This window comes from Electrona antarctica (genome assembly GCF_951216825.1).
Source record: "Electrona antarctica genome assembly, chromosome: 2".
In the NCBI taxonomy this organism is placed as follows: Eukaryota; Metazoa; Chordata; class Actinopteri; order Myctophiformes; family Myctophidae; genus Electrona; species Electrona antarctica.
Genome location: NC_136807.1, coordinates 35059645 through 35080562, shown reverse-complemented (window position 1 = coordinate 35080562; position 20918 = coordinate 35059645). Strand labels below are relative to the sequence as shown.

Genomic DNA, 20918 nt, shown 5'->3' with positions numbered 1-20918 from the left:
GGCTGTAGTAGGGTGTGCTTGTGCCCACGATAGTAAGTTACTGAAAATGTCATGGCAGGCAAACAGAACGGAATTTTGACAGCAAATTTGTATTTAGTTTAAGATTTTCTCAACTAAATCTACAGTTAATTTAGTCAACTAAAATGTATTTTGGCAGGCCTTTGATGGCGTCGTAATGCCTGATTTCACAGTTGGATGCTGAAAATAGCCGATCTACAAGCTCATGCCAACTCCAAATCGAAAAAATGCAGAAGTGGAGCGTTCTTCCGGGTGCTTCAAAGCGCCACTGAGCAACTTCCATTGAAATGAATAGCGGGGGGCGGGGCTGTCTCTCCCCATGTGCCCTCTATCCTCTATAACTCTATGCCCGTGGGAGATGGATTGCTGAGGTGGACCGCCACACCCACAGTCATCAGCTCCCAGTACTTACAGCACCCAAGCCATGCTACTCATTCGCTGAGTGGGCGGTGCCCGGGATCAAACCCATGACTTTGTGGTCTTAAAGCAATAGCTTTTGGACCACAACCGACTGAGCTACCCCTGAAAAAACATTTGTTTAATGGTTTTTTTTGTAGCACATTGAATTGCCTTGTTGATGACATGTGGTATACAAATAAACTGGCCTTGCTTTGCAGATAGAAGAGTAACAGGCATATTATCAAGGTGAACTGCTTTTGGATGGGCCGAAAGGCTGACATTATTTCCAGAATGTGTGGAAATATTGTCACTGGGAGAAATGCTGCATTTCTTGTGTAATATACAAGCTCTAGGACATCTTTCACCTCAGAGCTTGTTTCCTAGACAATGTTTTTGCAACATAAAAACTCAGAGTACAGCCATGAACCGTCCAAATGCAACAGTTCTGTAAAATGTGGACAAGATTTATCCCTGAGCTACAATGTTAGGACGGAGCACCTTTGTTCACCAATACTCTTTTCTGTATCTGCCACATGTAGGTGTATTAGAGCTACAACATGTGTAGGTCTGTATCTGCCACATGTAGGTGTATTAGAGCTACAACATGTGCAGGTCTGTATCTGCCACATGTAGGTGTATTAGAGCTACAGCATGTGTAGGTCTGTATCTGCCACATGTAGGTGTATTAGAGCTACAACATGTAGGTCTGTATCTGCCACATGTAGGTGTATTAGAGCTACAGCATGTGTAGGTCTGTATCTGCCACATGTAGGTGTATTAGAGCTACAGCATGTGTAGGTCTGTATCTGCCACATGTAGGTGTATTAGAGCTACAGCATGTGTAGGTCTGTATCTGCCACATGTAGGTGTATTAGAGCTACAGCATGTGTAGGTCTGTATCTGCCACATGTAGGTTTATTAGAGCTACAACATGTGTAGGTCTGTATCTGCCACATGTAGGTTTATTAGAGCTACAACATGTGTAGGTCTGCTATATATTGCTGGAAGACTTCAGTTATAGACACTTTCAACCTGACATCCCAATTTAATACAAATGCATTTATTTATTTTTGTATCTTTTCTAAAATAGCTCACAATGCTGAGCCTATCGTTTTTTGCTATTCATCGTATGATTTTAGTTAAAAATGTTCGCTCTGAAATATATATTCAAAGATTTTCGCCACATTTTCACGACTAAAACGACGTTCACGCTATTTTTCAATAGCTAAAGCACAACAAAATGCTTTAAAACACCAGAAAGTGTCATCTTGTCCCTAACACAAACATTAAATGCCATTAACAATAAAGAGAATTTAATGTTTGTGTTGGCACCGTTTGTTTTATATCATCATTACATCACCTAATCAACATGAGTTCGATTTTAATATATTAGCGCCCCTCACTTCACATGGGTGTGATTTTTATTTTTATTATCAACTTGTTTGTATGGATTTCAGCATCCATTTCCATTGTCGGCAGCACAAACGGAACTAGACAGAACTATCACTTTGAATTAAAAGTATAAAGTCCAAAGCAGCAATCTGTAACTTGATCATGTCCTACGTGGAGTATTGAGTCTCCTGCATGAGAGCCATACAACCTAAATAGCAGCAGTGCTTTCAAAAGAACTCACGGGTGCAGGTGTTCAGCTGAAGAAAATGCCTCCACTAAACCCAAAGCACACAGTGGCACAGAACCTTTGGTAAATACTCACTCACATGAATCACAGCAGGGCTTAAATTAGTTTATTGAACTTTAGTTGGAAGGCCAGTCGCCTTGGATTAACCACTTAAAAAAAGCTACAGCTGCTACAGCTCTAAGTTCTCCTAAATCAAAGTTAAAGACCTTTCTGTTTGCTGCTGCCTTTATACCGAGATTTTTCTTCTGCACTGTAATTGTATTTTTATTAAATCTGTATTAACTGAATCAGCCCCGGGATTCCTTCAAAATAGGAACTATGGGGTGCCGGGAAGACATGGCCGCTTTTACTCTGAAAAAAATCTGAATATCGTTTGATATCATTGAAGATGCGCTAGGACGTGTACACACGTCATTGCAACCCGTCGGTTGGATCGCTTATGACGTGTAGACACGTCGGATGGACAGAACAGAATCATTTATTGATGAATTTATTTGTCTTAATGTTTTATGACACACACACACACACACACCTGATCACTCGTCTGGTTAGCTTGCATCTCCCACAGGAAGTATCTCACTTGACGGCCACATCGGCTCTCTTCATGCACGCTCATTAGTCTTCGGATAAGAGACCAAAGTCACAAACCGAGGTTCCACAAAAGCTCATAGCGGCACGCTGTGAGCTTATAGATCGGCTATGTTTGTTGCACAACACCACTGTATGTATAAATCAAGCTTTGATATCAATACTAATTAAACATATATAATGCTTATGACAGTTTATACCGTATGCTAAATATATATTGTTGTGGGGAGGTCGGGTTGGGTGGCCCTGGAGGATTGTTTCGAAATCTGCTGCGTGTGGTCAAGAACGGTTGAGAACCTTTGCACTAGAGAACGTTGTAGCCTCGCTTCAAGGTGTTGATTGATTTTCATCGTTTGCTAAGAGTCAAAGGTTCCCTTGTGGTGTCAAAGCCAAGGTCTCACTACTGGAGTCGCCTTGTTACACTTATTAGAATGTTCTCCCCTGGAAAAACATAATTTCTAGGGTTTCAAGGACCTTATTGATCTCCGGTTGGTTGTATTCCATGCTGTATTCTTAGGATCAATTTCACATGGTTGGCTATTTCTGTTCACACGTTATGATCGGCTCTCTCCGGCTGTCTTGGGGACACGTGAAGCCATCTCGTTAGACTACAGGGTAGCTCTCTCTTGGAGAGATTGATTGATCTATGCTTGGGAGGATGGACGTTCATGGAGGCCATATCTTGGTCTTCTTATGGATTTCCTCACCTGCCACATTTTTCTGCAGAGAAGTTGATTAACATGGATGTGATGAGACCAGGTCCCAAGATATTGAACTTAGTTAAGAATTAACCAGGGCTCTATACTAGGCTGCCTACTGTTTTCCTAAATGTCTTTAGTGTACAGTTGGGTGCCACCGATATTGTCCCTTATCATTTGACCCATTTAGGCCTGACCTCAAAATTTAAAAAAATCCTTCTAAATCCTCCAGTTTTCTGAAATAAATATTTTCACGATTTTTCAAAAATAGCAGACCTACAAGCTCCCTAACCCTATGAGCTTGTAGGTCTGCTATTTTTCAATAGCTAAATTATAACATAATGTTTAAAACACCAAAAGGGGTTTTGCGCAGATCACGCAAACCTCAGCAAAAAGAAAAGGACAATATCGATGGCCTCCAACTGTATATATCTGATCAACAAGTAGATCTTGTAGATCTGCTATTTTAACCAAATGTTTGCCCCCAGAACAGAACATTGTACATCTGTTTGCGCACTACTTGTAACTAGTAGTGCTTGTAGTATTTCTACATTGTTGTATTGCTACTTTCATGTAGCAATACTTTTACAGAGCAACTTTTAAAGTTTTAAGCAAAAACTCTGAGTCCTTCTTCCACCTCTGAATAAAACGGCATGCGTGCAGACAAACCCACACACACACGCCTAGCAAAAATAACGCTATTCATCTCGATGTTCCACTCCTCCATTTGATTACATATTGAATCTTGTCTTGCCTACAGGCTGAAAATATTAATAACCCTCACCAGAAAAATAAATATGCATCATAGAGAACACACATACGCGTGCGTGCGTGTGCGCACACACACACACACACACACAAACACAATTTGAATTATGTATTGTCAACTTGGGATCTCTGTAACAGCATCTTGATCAGGTTGCATGTCTTATAACTCAGGTTTTCAAACTTTATGTGCGTCTCAGGGCTATGCCTGTATTCATATCCATACAAAATAGCCTCTATATTAACATGTGTATTCACTCTTTATCACGCGGTAATCTAATATATATATTCACTGTAAATGAACAATGTAATGTACAGTAGGTGGAACAAAGCAGTGCCGGGACACAGTGTAGATATCTTAGGACAGGACAACCAGGCAGATTGGACAAAAATGTTCATTGATAAATCAACAACTAACATCAACAATGGGCTCTATGCACACAGAATGACTCTTCCTACTTTGCGTCTCTTACTGATACTAATTAGAGTGTTTCCTGTGAGCCAACATGCACAATAGCAGCACCCTGACTCTGTTTGACCAGAATGGAACAGAGCCTTCATTAGTAGCAGTAGTAACACCTGTGAAGGAAGTAGGGAAGGGGCCCAAGTTCTTTCCAAAATGGCGTGTGCGCATAGAGTCCATTCTTGCATAATTTCATCATGTCTTTCATCATGTCACTAATGTCACATAAACTGTTGGTAATATAATGAGATGAGCTAATTTACAAGCTCACAACGTGCCGCACTGTGCCATGTAGACGTTTCTCCTGGCCCACCAGTGTGCCTCGGCACCGTACGAGACCGCAGAGAGGTCCAGCAGAGATTAAAAAAACAACCCGCGGCTATGAGAATCACAGAGGGCCACCTCAGGCGGCTGAAAAGACATTTGGCACAGCAGGGTCCAAGATGCTGTGGGCCTCCTACAGAGAGCCTCCTGACTGGATGCATCACCGCCTGGCACGGGAACTGTACCGCCCCTCAACCGCAAAGAGCTGTGGAGGGTGGTGCGGACAACCCAGAACATTGGTGGCCGTGTAAAGCTAGTGGTATTATCAAAAAACCCAGACACTGTTTTAGCTGCTACTGTCTGGCAACTGGCAAGCGGTACTTTATAGCCTCAAGGCCCGGTTCAGCTGCTATCATCTGGCAAGTGGCAGCGCAGCCTCAAGGCCCGGTCCAGCGGGCTCCGAGACAGCTTTTACCACCAGGCAAGCAGCCTGATGAACAATGAACACCAGCGGCCTGTTGCCCGTCTGCGTGTCACACGAGCATGCCACGCAGACACCCACACTCACAGCTGTGCACGTCGACAACTACATACAGTATATACACATCCCACACACACACAGGCAACCAACCATCACTTTATATTCAGAAATGTACACACATGCATGCATGTACACATACACAGTGTGTGTGTGTGTGTGTGGTAAATTACAAAATCTAAGTGCGAAGAGGAGAAGCAAGCACTCAGTTGGGTAATTCACAGTAAGAGAATATTGGGTGCACGGTTCTGGTAGAAAGTCTATAGGAAGGAATACCAGCACTAACTTTTTATCCATTTAGGATTATTTGTTTATTAAGAGTTCTTCCCCCAACATTTGCTGCGAGAACACAAACATTTTGATGAAGTATGATGTGTTTCATGTGATTTTAAGTTGTTTAAGAGGCATCAGATTTCAATAACAAGGCCGATATATTTGAATATGGCATAAATGGAGGGGAGAGAAGAAATGAAATGTGGAATGAAATCCTATCAAAGTAACAGTGTCAAATGACCTGGGTATGCTTCCTTTAAATCTTGCATGGCAAGTGCAGCATCTTTGAGCGTGCTACCGAGTCACACTACAGTATTGAATGTGGTGCTGGCTTAGTTGGGTGAAATGGCCCTTCGGCCTGACTGGAGCCAAAACGATGAAAGAGATTTTTGATGTGGAGTTTAGCGAGGGAGACACACACACACACGCACACGCACGCACGCACATACACACACACATATACACACACACACACACACACACACACACACACACACACACACACACACACACACACACACACACACACACACACACAGGCGTTTGTATAAAAGCGTTCCTCTGGAGAAATTGATTACGGTGTACAACTAAAAGCTTCTCTTTTCATGTAGTTTACTATCTGTCTCCTTCTGTCTCATGTGTATTCAAATTAGTAAGAGAGCTTCACTGGTAGAAGTGCACATGAAATAAACTAAAGAGATTGATGTCTTTATTGTTTGGTGTGTCTCTCTCTCTCTCTGTCTCTCTCTCTCTCTCTCTCTGTCTCTCTCTCTCTCTCTCTCTCTCTCTCTCTCTCTCTCTCTCTCTCTCTCTCTCTGTTATGCCTGTTACATCCTGCCGTAGGCGGGGGAGAGGAAGAGAGTGACAGAAGTGAATAAATAAAGCATGGATTCCATGCAAAGTGAACATCAAACAGTCTTAAGTCTCCAGAAGGACTTCAGATGGTCTTACACATCCCGGCTGCAAGCAGTAATGGTTCAGGCAATATGGTGTTACATTGAAAGTGTCAATTCTGTAACATTAACCACTCATGATGTGCTTAAGGCATTCTGACCTGAGATCAGATTCTAAAAATGTCTTCTACATCCTGACAGTTTTCTGAAAAAGCTATGTTTCTATGTCAGTCGTTCTTCGATTTAAAAAAAATAGCAGACCTACAAGCTCGTAGCGCGCCACTCGGTGGCGCGCTATGAGCTTGTAGATCTGCTATTTTTCAATAGCTAAATTATAACATAATGCTTGAAACACCAAAAGAGGTTCCCGCCCAAAATGGGTTAAGGCAGTACTGCTTGACAACCAGTCATCATCATCATTTTTCGATCGCGGTCGAGATCGTGGATTTCACAATAACACTTGAGAACACTTGAGAACACTTGACAACAACCTACTTGACAACCAGTAGGTGTACCACCCGACACCAGGGTGTACATGTCTCAGTGGAATGAGTAGTTTGACGAGACCTGCTCCAACCACTGTAGATTATTGACACACTCAGATTGAGTAAAGAAACGTCATATTTATTCAAGTGTGTTTTATATATAACCGCAATATAATATGGTTTAAGAACGTGCTCACGTGGGTCGTTGTCAAGAGTGGTAGAGAAATGAAATGTGTATTGTATAACGATTTTGGAGGCTTTCCTAAACACAGTCATAGTCAATAGTGCTGACACCGCTGACTTGAACAGTACCTGTCTGGTGGTATGTTGAGAGAAATGTTGCTGAAGACAGAACGCGTTGTCGTATAGCCCAGGTGTTGTTTAATGAGGAGGCAGGTTCATGGGAAGTGCAGCAACAACTGCATGATGGAGAGAAATGTAAATGTTTGGCGGTAATGAGAAGAGTTTAGAATAAGTGACGTGTGCTCAGGGTGCAGGGTGACTGCATATGAAACAACAATTTTCCATCCCTACAGACAGAAAAGGGACCCGGATTTGTAACCATAGATGGCAACTTGTGAAAATGATTGTGGGGTTTCTGGTATAAAAGGACAAGACATAAAAGCTTATAATGCTGTAGCTTGTTGTTTTCCTCATATTTTCCCTGAGGCAGGGCATTTCACCCAGAAATCAGGCTTCTGAACATCAAATCACTTTCCATGAGTACAAATTCATATTTTCATCACCTAATACCTTTTTATGTTCAATGACTCATTAGGCCACAGACCCTAATTTGATATGGTTGTTTCCCCATGTTCATTTAAAGACGTAGGGAAATTGTATTCTGAAGTTTCACTCTGAAACGAAGCTGTGTGTTTTTGAACCAATCAGAACGTCGCATCCCTCCAGGGTATGGGACGTAGCTCCGCTACATGCGCATGCTCGACACCTACGACGTGCGTTGAGTTTGTTTGTTTACATGTCACAGAGAGACGGGCAGCAAAGCTTGTGGCTTATTTCTAACCTATAATGTTTTCAGGTACATATTTTACTGTGCTGATTAAAGGGATCGTGACATAAAAAAAACGTTTTTGTAATTCTTTTTAGATTTTCTGAGCTCAAATGCACCCAAAAAACCTGAACTTTTAACATTCAGTAGATTTGGTGTTCTGGGGTTTTCTGGCTTAAACAAGTGCTCTGATTTGCCTGTGGACTGTGAGGTAAGAGTCCACAAATCCCATATACAGTACTGTATGACATAAGAATTTGCCAGCAGATGTTGAGGAATTTTTGCCTGTTTCCATTGCAGCTCAAAAGGCAGAACACCCCAGAAAACCCCAGGCCACACTGAATGTTCAAAGTTCAGGTTGTGTGGGTGTAATTGAGGTCATACAATAAAGTTAGCTGATCTATCCAGCTCACAGTTTGTCGCTAAGGTCCGTGTGGTTAATATGTACAGTAAAGGTGGTTGCACACCGGCCGCGTTTTTCAGAAAACCGATGGAGAAACGCCGCTAAAAATCCGAATTCGCATCCGATTCGCGCCCGGTGTGTGGAGACCTTAAGCCTATACTTTCTCACATGTATAGTTGACTTGCATTCAAAGAATTTCAAGTGATGGAGAGGTAGTCCGTATAGAGACTGCATTTATATCGAGACCATACACAACATTCTGTGCTGCTGCTGCTGGCTTCTGGCTCAATCCGGGATGAAATAACAGACTCATCGCCACAAATAAGGCCAGAAAACCCTATGCCTGATGGTTACCTTTCTTGACAAGCGGTGATTAAATGTACCTCTGAAGTGTCTTGATGAAGTATAGCCTGAGTGTTCTGCAGCAGTGAAGAGGTCTGGTCCTGACCGCGAAGTTACGCAGCCCACCTCTCTCAATTAACTCTCATAATCATTGTTATTACAGCCCTGTGACCTTTCACTGCGCGTGCACACACACAGACACTCATCATGCGTTATAAACACACGCTCCTACTTTCAACGCACATGCACACACTTTCAGTTCTACCACACGCACGCGCATTATGAAAACATGCTCCGACTCTCAACGCGCACTTTGATCATTTTCAGACACACACACACACACACACACACACACTCCCACACACACACACACACACACACACACACAAACGCACAGGCAAAGACCCAAATATGCTCCTAGTACTTACTGTAATGCCATCACAAAGGTCAGCGGGCGTAGCAGAAAGAGCAGTGTGTGTGACGGGCATTTAATCCTCTTGTCTGTGTTTTTCCTCAGAACCTGCTGGTCAACCACGGATGAGGAGCAGAGAGGGACGACCGGCGTGCCAGGAGAGAGTGTCGGGAAGAGGAGGCGCTCCCCTTATCGACCTGCAGCACTACAAACAGACCTTCCTGTGTTGGTTTGATATGCTTACATAGAGGCATACACAGAGTTGAGTTGCTGTTTGCATGCCTTGATTTTTTTTCTTATTTTTTTTTACTTTTATGTTCTTTTTATTTAGTGCTTTCATATCATACCTATTTATCGGTGCATATTATTTCATTTGGAGTTGTGGTCCAATTATGATATATATCTATATGAATTATTTACCACATACTGTAGCTCCAGCGGCAGCAGGTAGAGAAACGTGTGTTTATGCCCGATTGGTGGTTGACACGCACCGAAAATAGCTGATGTACAAGCTCACATTGTGTCGTGGAGGCGTGCAGTAAAGTGCAGAAAAGTGTTGTGAGCTTGTGGATCTGCTTCTTTTGGTGCGCACCACCCACTCACAGCTAGCTATAAGTCAAGCCTTAGATTCAGGGGTTTGGCTCAGTGCACTTTTATTTCAGCCATTTACAAAGTAAAGACAAAGGGCCCTATTTTCATCAGTGCTAAACCCCTTATGCCTAAACTTCTTTGCCTTGGCTTTTTTCACTATTTTGAAAAACATTAAAATTGGTCAAATAGCCAACCTACATCAACATTTTTTTTCCACTGTGAGCTTGTAGATCGGCTATTTGAACTATCCAAAAATGTTTTTCAAAATAGTAAACAAGGCAAAGAAGTTCAGGGATAAGGGGTTTTACACTGACTAAAATATGGGGCCCAAAGTCATTTCTCAATATACTCAACAAGGCATTTTGCTCATCTAATATTTTGACAACAGTGAGTGTGTTTTAGTGTTGGCTGACAGTGAAAGGGCATAGACCTTGAATTGAGATAAGACTGATATAGAATGATTGATGATTGTTGAGTTGACTGATTGAGTTTTATTGCTTTGACTTAGTCAAATCTTCATATATAAGCAGCAGGTTTAAACTCAGGTAATCCTGTGTGTGTGTTTCATTTGATCAGAGGTGTATTGTTTGTATGATTTCATTAAATCATTACTATGCGGACGTCTGGCTGTGTCTCATTTCATGAATGGTAAATGGTGCATTTATATAGTAGAGCCTTTATCAAAAGGGCTTTTAGTGCATCACAGTAACCATTCACGTGTGTGTGGGGAGATCCGCTCGTATAATTCCAACAATTAGTCCAACAATGTGGCTTTGCTTGCTGTTAGTGTTAGGGACAGGGTTGGTAATGGGGTGAGTCGGACTGACGTGTGTGTGTGTGTGTGTGTGTGTGTGTGTGTGTGTGTGTGTGTGTGTGTGTGTGTGTGTGTGTGGCGTGTGTGCGTGTGTGCGTGTGTGCGTGTGTGCGTGCGTGCGTGCGTGCGTGCGTGCGTGCGTGCGTGCGTGCGTGCGTGCGTGCGCACTGTATTGGAAGCTTGCGCGCCGCACGTCTAACGTCTATGTGGCAATGCGATACGAGTACGAGAGACACACACACAAACCGTACATTTTGAACGAAGGCAGGCATACGAACGAAGGCAGTCATAAACCCATATGTCATGAGGACCCCCAAATGAATGTGTTTAGCTGCGGACCCCCATCTGGAAATATTTTGTACAAGGACCCCCCATACAAGATTTGTGTTATATACTCCACATTTGTTATTTTTAAGATCTTTTGAAAATATGAGCTTGTATAGATATTGGTTAATCAGATTTTGATGCTATATTACCTAATGTACCTGAGGAGTGGGGACCTCTCTCTGAGAACCATGCTATATTACCTAATGTACCTGAAGAGTGGGGACCACTCTCTGAGAACCATTGCTATATTACCTAATGTACCTGAGGAGTGGGGACCTCTCTCTGAGAACCATTTCTATATTAGCTAATGTACCTGAGGAGTGGGGACCTCTCTCTGAGAACCATTTCTATATTACCTAATGTACCTGAGGAGTGGGGACCTCTCTCTCTGAGAACCATGCTATATTACCTAATGTACCTGAGGAGTGGGGACCTCTCTCTGAGAACCATGCTATATTACCTAATGTACCTGAGGAGTGTGGACCTCTCTCTCTGAGAACCATGCTATATTACCTAATGTACCTGGGGAGTGGGGACCTCTCTCTGAGAACCATTTCTATATTACCTAATGTACCTGAGGAGTGGGGACCTCTCTCTGAGAACCATTTCTATATTACCTAATGTACCTGAGGAGTGGGGACCTCTCTCTGAGAACCATTGCTATATTACCTAATGTACCTGAGGAGTGGGGACCTCTCTCTGAGAACCATTTCTATATTGGCTAATGTACCTGAGGAGTGGGGACCTCTCTCTGAGAACCATTTCTATATTACCTAATGTACCTGAGGAGTGGGGACCTCTCTCTCTGAGAACCATGCTATATTACCTAATGTACCTGAGGAGTGGGGACCTCTCTCTGAGAACCATGCTATATTACCTAATGTACCTGAGGAGTGTGGACCTCTCTCTCTGAGAACCATGCTATATTACCTAATGTACCTGGGGAGTGGGGACCTCTCTCTGAGAACCATTTCTATATTACCTAATGTACCTGAGGAGTGGGGACCTCTCTCTGAGAACCATTTCTATATTACCTAATGTACCTGAGGAGTGGGGACCTCTCTCTGAGAACCATTTCTATATTACCTAATGTACGAGTGGGGACCTCTCTCTGAGAACCATTTCTATATTACCTAATGTACCTGAGGAGTGGGGACCTCTCTCTGAGAACCATGCTATATTACCTAATGTACCTGAGGAGTGGGGACCTCTCTCTCTGAGAACCATTTCTATATTACCTAATGTACCTGGGGAGTGGGGACCTCTCTCTCTGAGAACCATGCTATATTACCTAATGTACCTGAGGAGTGGGGACCACTCTATGAGAACCATGCTATATTACCTAATGTACCTGAGGAGTGGGGACCTCTCTCTGAGAACCATGCTATATTACCTAATGTACCTGAGGAGTGGGGACCTCTCTCTGAGAACCATTTCTATATTACCTAATGTACCTGAGGAGTGGGGACCACTCTCTGAGAACCATTGCTATATTACCTAATGTACCTGAGGAGTGGGGACCTCTCTCTCTGAGAACCATTTCTATATTACCTAATGTACCTGAGGAGTGGGGACCTCTCTCTGAGAACCATTTCTATATTACCTAATGTACCTGAGGAGTGGGGACCTCTCTCTCTGAGAACCATTTCTATATTACCTAATGTACCTGAGGAGTGGGGACCTCTCTCTGAGAACCATGCTATATTACCTAATGTACCTGAGGAGTGTGGACCTCTCTCTCTGAGAACCATGCTATATTACCTAATGTACCTGAGGAGTGGGGACCTCTCTCTCTGAGAACCATGCTATATTACCTAATGTACCTGGGGAGTGGGGACCTCTCTCTGTGAACCATTTCTATATTACCTAATGTACCTGAGGAGTGGGGACCTCTCTCTGAGAACCATTTCTATATTACCTAATGTACCTGAGGAGTGGGGACCTCTCTCTGAGAACCATTTCTATATTACCTAATGTACCTGAGGAGTGGGGACCTCTCTCTGAGAACCATGCTATATTACCTAATGTACCTGAGGAGTGGGGACCTCTCTCTGAGAACCATGCTATATTACCTAATGTACCTGAGGAGTGGGGACCTCTCTCTCTGAGAACCATTTCTATATTACCTAATGTACCTGAGGAGTGGGGACCTCTCTCTCTGAGAACCATGCTATATTACCTAATGTACCTGAGGAGTGGGGACCTCTCTCTCTGAGAACCATTTCTATATTACCTAATGTACCTGAGGAGTGGGGACCTCTCTCTCTGAGAACCATGCTATATTACCTAATGTACCTGAGGAGTGGGGACCTCTCTCTCTGAGAACCATTTCTATATTACCTAATGTACCTGAGGAGTGGTGACCTCTCTCTCTGAGAACCATGCTATATTACCTAATGTACCTGAGGAGTGGGGACCTCTCTCTGAGAACCATTTCTATATTACCTAATGTACCTGAGGAGTGGGGACCTCTCTCTCTGAGAACCATGCTATATTACCTAATGTACCTGAGGAGTGGGGACCTCTCTCTGAGAACCATGCTATATTACCTAATGTACCTGAGGAGTGTGGACCTCTCTCTCTGAGAACCATGCTATATTACCTAATGTACCTGGGGAGTGGGGACCTCTCTCTGAGAACCATTTCTATATTACCTAATGTACCTGAGGAGTGGGGACCTCTCTCTGAGAACCATTTCTATATTACCTAATGTACCTGAGGAGTGGGGACCTCTCTCTGAGAACCATTTCTATATTACCTAATGTACGAGTGGGGACCTCTCTCTGAGAACCATTTCTATATTACCTAATGTACCTGAGGAGTGGGGACCTCTCTCTGAGAACCATGCTATATTACCTAATGTACCTGAGGAGTGGGGACCTCTCTCTCTGAGAACCATTTCTATATTACCTAATGTACCTGGGGAGTGGGGACCTCTCTCTCTGAGAACCATGCTATATTACCTAATGTACCTGAGGAGTGGGGACCACTCTATGAGAACCATGCTATATTACCTAATGTACCTGAGGAGTGGGGACCTCTCTCTGAGAACCATGCTATATTACCTAATGTACCTGAGGAGTGGGGACCTCTCTCTGAGAACCATTTCTATATTACCTAATGTACCTGAGGAGTGGGGACCACTCTCTGAGAACCATTGCTATATTACCTAATGTACCTGAGGAGTGGGGACCTCTCTCTCTGAGAACCATTTCTATATTACCTAATGTACCTGAGGAGTGGGGACCTCTCTCTGAGAACCATTTCTATATTACCTAATGTACCTGAGGAGTGGGGACCTCTCTCTCTGAGAACCATTTCTATATTACCTAATGTACCTGAGGAGTGGGGACCTCTCTCTGAGAACCATGCTATATTACCTAATGTACCTGAGGAGTGTGGACCTCTCTCTCTGAGAACCATGCTATATTACCTAATGTACCTGAGGAGTGGGGACCTCTCTCTCTGAGAACCATGCTATATTACCTAATGTACCTGGGGAGTGGGGACCTCTCTCTGTGAACCATTTCTATATTACCTAATGTACCTGAGGAGTGGGGACCTCTCTCTGAGAACCATTTCTATATTACCTAATGTACCTGAGGAGTGGGGACCTCTCTCTGAGAACCATTTCTATATTACCTAATGTACCTGAGGAGTGGGGACCTCTCTCTGAGAACCATGCTATATTACCTAATGTACCTGAGGAGTGGGGACCTCTCTCTGAGAACCATGCTATATTACCTAATGTACCTGAGGAGTGGGGACCTCTCTCTCTGAGAACCATTTCTATATTACCTAATGTACCTGAGGAGTGGGGACCTCTCTCTCTGAGAACCATGCTATATTACCTAATGTACCTGAGGAGTGGGGACCTCTCTCTCTGAGAACCATTTCTATATTACCTAATGTACCTGAGGAGTGGGGACCTCTCTCTCTGAGAACCATGCTATATTACCTAATGTACCTGAGGAGTGGGGACCTCTCTCTCTGAGAACCATTTCTATATTACCTAATGTACCTGAGGAGTGGTGACCTCTCTCTCTGAGAACCATGCTATATTACCTAATGTACCTGAGGAGTGGGGACCTCTCTCTGAGAACCATTTCTATATTACCTAATGTACCTGAGGAGTGGGGACCTCTCTCTGAGAACCATGCTATATTACCTAATGTACCTGAGGAGTGGGGACCTCTCTCTGAGAACCATGCTATATTACCTAATGTACCTGAGGAGTGGGGACCACTCTCTGAGAACCATGCTATATTACCTAATGTACCTGAGGAGTGGGGACCTCTCTCTCTGAGAACCATGCTATATTACCTAATGTACCTGATGAGTGGGGACCTCTCTCTGAGAACCATTTCTATATTACCTAATGTACCTGAGGAGTGGGGACCTCTCTCTGAGAACCATTTCTATATTACCTAATGTACCTGAGGAGTGGGGACCTCTCTCTGAGAACCATGCTATATTACCTAATGTACCTGAGGAGTGTGGACCTCTCTCTCTGAGAACCATGCTATATTACCTAATGTACCTGAGGAGTGGGGACCTCTCTCTGAGAACCATGCTATATTACCTAATGTACCTGAGGAGTGGGGACCACTCTCTGAGAACCATGCTATATTACCTAATGTACCTGAGGAGTGGGGACCTCTCTCTCTGAGAACCATGCTATATTACCTAATGTACCTGATGAGTGGGGACCTCTCTCTGAGAACCATTTCTATATTACCTAATGTACCTGAGGAGTGGGGACCTCTCTCTGAGAACCATTTCTATATTACCTAATGTACCTGAGGAGTGTGGACCTCTCTCTCTGAGAACCATGCTATATTACCTAATGTACCTGAGGAGTGTGGACCTCTCTCTCTGAGAACCATGCTATATTACCTAATGTACCTGAGGAGTGGGGACCTCTCTCTCTGAGAACCATGCTATATTACCTAATGTACCTGAGGAGTGGGGACCTCTCTCTCTGAGAACCATGCTATATTACCTAATGTACCTGGGGAGTGGGGACCTCTCTCTCTGAGAACCATGCTATATTACCTAATGTACCTGAGGAGTGGGGACCTCTCTCTGAGAACCATGCTATATTACCTAATGTACCTGAGGAGTGGGGACCACTCTCTGAGAACCATGCTATATTACCTAATGTACCTGAGGAGTGGGGACCTCTCTCTCTGAGAACCATGCTATATTACCTAATGTACCTGAGGAGTGGGGACCTCTCTCTGAGAACCATTTCTATATTACCTAATGTACCTGAGGAGTGGGGACTTCTCTCTGAGAACCATTTCTATATATCCCTAATGTACCTGAGGAGTGGGGACCTCTCTCTGAGAACCATGCTATATTACCTAATGTACCTGAGGAGTGGGGACCTCTCTCTCTGAGAACCATGCTATATTACCTAATGTACCTGAGGAGTGGGGACCTCTCTCTCTGAGAACCATGCTATATTACCTAATGTACCTGGGAAGTGGGGACCTCTCTCTCTGAGAACCATGCTATATTACCTAATGTACCTGAGGAGTGGGGACCTCTCTCTGAGAACCATGCTATATTACCTAATGTACCTGAGGAGTGGGGACCACTCTCTGAGAACCATGCTATATTACCTAATGTACCTGAGGAGTGGGGACCTCTCTCTCTGAGAACCATGCTATATTACCTAATGTACCTGAGGAGTGGGGACCTCTCTCTCTGAGAACCATGCTATATTACCTAATGTACCTGAGGAGTGGGGACCTCTCTCTGAGAACCATTTCTATATTACCTAATGTACCTGAGGAGTGGGGACCTCTCTCTGAGAACCATTTCTATATATCCCTAATGTACCTGAGGAGTGGGGACCTCTCTCTGAGAACCATGCTATATTACCTAATGTACCTGAGGAGTGTGGACCTCTCTCTCTGAGAACCATGCTATATTACCTAATGTACCTGAGGAGTGTGGACCTCTCTCTCTGAGAACCATGCTATATTACCTAATGTACCTGAGGAGTGGGGACCTCTCTCTCTGAGAACCATGCTATATTACCTAATGTACCTGAGGAGTGGGGACCTCTCTCTCTGAGAACCATGCTATATTACCTAATGTACCTGAGGAGTGGGGACCTCTCTCTCTGAGAACCATGCTATATTACCTAATGTACCTGAGGAGTGGGGACCTCTCTCTCTGAGAACCATGCTATATTACCTAATGTACCTGAGGAGTGGGGACCTCTCTCTGAGAACCATGCTATATTACCTAATGTACCTGAGGAGTGGGGACCTCTCTCTGAGAACCATGCTATATTACCTAATGTACCTGAGGAGTGGGGACCTCCTCTCTCTGAGAACCATGCTATATTACCTAATGTTCCTGAGGAGTGGGGACCTCTCTCTCTGAGAACCATGGCTTTATACTGCACCAGAGTTTGAGAAACCCAGTGAGACTGTCAATCAGTTCCCCTAAGGACAGCAAACGTTTCCCCTCTCTTTGATAGCGTTGTGAATTATTTATGTAATTTGCATCAGCATTGATACGATGCTTTATTCAAAGTTTTTTTTTCTTTCTTTCAACAAGTTTGACTCGCTTTTCCCCGCACCGAAGGTAATTCTCTCCAATCCCTTTTTTAAATTCCAATCCTTTTTAAATTCCTCTGCAGGCTCTGACTAATTGGTTCGAAGTGAACCACAGATAGGTTGGCAATTCACCTTCTGCCACACATGCTTAAGTGTGTAGACAGTGCGCGCGAGCGGCGTGCACACGCTGACGCGCACACGCTGACGCGCACACGCTGACACGCACATGTTAGCAAGTTTGCATCCAATCTTACTAAAATAAATGACACGGGGGGGGTGGAGGGTGAGGTGCGGTCGGTCACGCAGATGTTGCCACGACAACGGTATGCGAGCGGGGGATGAAAGCGAACAAGTCGGCAGCAGGTGGATGGATTGGGGGGAGGTGGGCAGAGTGCTGCTTTAGCTCAGCCAGTCATCGTCATTGTCAGGCAGAAACCTTGTATTCTTTTGCAAATGCATGTCCTCATTTTTTGTCACACAAACGTAGCAAAACTAGGCCTTTTTGTGAAAGTGAAATTGGTTAGGTCCGTCTGTGGGTTTTATAAATATTGAACCAATGAAATCTATCTACGTAACGTACATTGTATCCATCCGATACAATGTACAATTTCCTAAAAAGTAACAGTTTTGGACATACAGGGTTTCCACACCAAACAGGTGAAAGGATCCTCTCACCATGAGAGAGTTGAATGTGGTTGTGAAGAGACTAGAGAGGAGCAGCAAGGAGGTAATGGAGAGAGAAAATGAGGGAAGGAGAGAGTGGTCAGAGAGTTGGGGTTGAGCATGACACGTTCCAAGAACTACATGTGTCCAACTGCGTCACCGCTCACATTGAAAAAAGCCAAGACGCAAGCCAAGCTCTCTGCATGTGCTGATGTGTTTTTGCCTGAGTTACTGTGTACCTGGTTGCACCAAAATTAGCCAATGCACAAGCTCACAATGCGGTAGACGTGTTGACACATCTGTTGGGGTGGTTGTGTGTGCCTCAAACACGCAACCCCAGATACATGCGCACACGGAACATAAAGTTACAGTGTGTTACTTGAATTCTCCACAGTAGGCCTACATCCGGCTTGGACGTGTGTCTATGCAAACACAACTGGTGGTGTTTAGGGGAGGGAAGTCGGGCGACAACAGCTGATCTTTGTCGCTGTGCCTGCACCTCCTCCCGGCTGGGCCACCTCCTGTCAGGCTGTCAGGAGGAGGTGCTAGGTCCTCCCGGAGGACGCTCCACACTGGCAGGTGAGCCACTAGGGGGAAGAAGCTAAGACTGCACAGGAATGTGTGGGAATTAAATTGGTAGCAAATAAGGGGGTAAAATAATTGGCAACTGTGGGCCAGTGGGGCTGTGCAGTTCTGGACAAACTGTGTGAGTGAGAATGCACTCCACCTGCCTCTTCCCCACGCTGCACGAGTCGTGCCGTGTGAAAAGTCTTAACAACCGAACATCTCAACCAACTTGCCGAGCAGCTACAGTATGAGAATATTTCCCACCTACAGTATATGGACACATGTCAGACGTGGATTAGCACCCCATTTGAAGGTTTCCTCCCTGTCGCACAGCTGTCACGTCAGGAGCCAGGAGCGGCTGATTGACCTGTCATCTGGTGCAGCGCCGCAGTTTCACTTCACACAAAAGCCACTTGTGGATTTTTTTGGACGGAGGCAATGACGGCATATACCAGTCCTGGCAAAGCCATTCTGGAGGGCTTTGATGTCCCTCGCCCCAGCGTATCTATGTGAGGCTGGTTTCTCTGCTCTGACAGCAGTGAAGACTAAATATTGGCATAGATAGACTGGATGCTATTGAGGAAGATTTGAGGCTTAAACTGTCTTCAGTTGGACCAAAACATTGGAGAGCTTTGTGCAAAGATGCAGGCCCACCTGTCACATCAATAATATGGAAATGTATTTGGCTACTGGTATTATTGCTACTATAGGTACTGGCTAACCTCTCTCTCTCTCTCTCTCTCTCATGTGGCAGGCAGAGCTGCGAGCCAGTTTCACAATGCAGAGCTGCAGTAACCACATTTAAACATTAATAACAGCTCTGCAGATGCTCCCTTCTCCAAACGGATCCTCTGCTCATCCATGTTATGTGTTTCCGATCCTATATGCATGTGCCCTTCTCACTTTTTGTTATTTTGCGTGACTCAAATGCATGACTCAAATGCATGACTCAAATGCATGACTCAAATGCACTTTGCAATGTACTGTAGGCCTACTTTACTTGCACACACACACACACACACACACACCAGTGGCACACGTTACACATTACGTGTTCTAATCTAAGCGGTTCACGTTCACACAATGCCGACAGAGCAAACCATGCATGCACCAACCTGAGGGTGTCCTGGAAGGCTGTAAAGACCCATAACCACTTAAAGGGATAGTTCACCCCCAAAATGTTTTTTTAGGGTCACTATTCCCTCCTATATTCAGCTATTAGTGTAGATTTTCGTCTTACAAACATTAAATTCCCATTGACAATGAACAGAGAATTTACGCCATAATGGTGATTAGCAAATCGACATGTTATGTCATGGTGATGTATGATAATAAGAGCGCCCCTCCATTCACACGGTTGTGATTTTTGTCGATTACTCAACCCATGGAGACCCTTTGTGTCTCCATAGGGCAGGGGTGGGCAACTTTGAAGATGGAGAGGGCCACTATATTGCCACACTCACTCCAGAGGGCCACATTGCATATTACTGTCATAGCAAAAATGGACTCACCACTGACAGAAACAATCTTAGCGCCTCTGGAGGACTTCACAGTACAGGCGGAGTATGCAGCATCGACATCAGCTGCCTGCGGGTCCGCTAGTCGGTAGACCAGCAGTTCTTCTATCCGTTTCCGCCATAAACAACTGCCAGTGTTGCTTCCTGAAGTTCCATCTCTTGACCGGTTTGCCAGCCACCTATTCGTACCAGTGGTGGTACTTTGATGATGGATGGCCGGTGGTGTGAACGGGGGAACCTGTCCAAGATACGTCTCTCCGGTTCCAGGTCGCTATACTGCGGCATACGGAAAAGGCCAGATCTGGGTTGGTGTAAGAGTTCCAGTGTGAACAAGCATGAAGAAGCTTGGTACTTTTTGGGTCGAAGAGCAGCAGTGCTGCCTTCAGTGTTTAGAAACCCACACTCACTCAGCGCTTCACCATCCTGTGATGTGTGGTTGTAAGTTGTAACCCCAGTCTTTATGTTGGCAGTTAGATGCATAGATGGCGGGAGTAGTCACAGATGGAAGTGATGAGTCAGAGAGAGAGAGAGAGAGAGAGTTCCCATTCATTTAATTCCGGTTAGGCCTATTCATATTTTGCACAGACCATTTACAGTTTTTGCACCTCGCTAACTAAAGCTGCCGACGCTCAGTGTAAACAGTGGGCATTAACATAGGGATGAGCGTCCTTGCTT

General features: G+C 44.4%; 1 protein-coding gene across 1 annotated transcript in view; it reads left to right on the top strand.

The window, feature by feature from the left end:
- Positions 1–10400, top strand: part of chchd6a (coiled-coil-helix-coiled-coil-helix domain containing 6a) — a 91810-nt gene extending 81410 nt beyond the window's left edge. Inside the window, exon 8 of the mRNA XM_079495724.1 lies at positions 9295–10400. Within this exon, the coding sequence (XP_079351850.1) occupies positions 9295–9318 (24 nt within the window). The 3' untranslated portion in view covers positions 9319–10400. The remainder of the gene's footprint in view (positions 1–9294) is intronic.
- The last annotated feature ends 10518 nt before the right edge of the window (positions 10401–20918 follow it).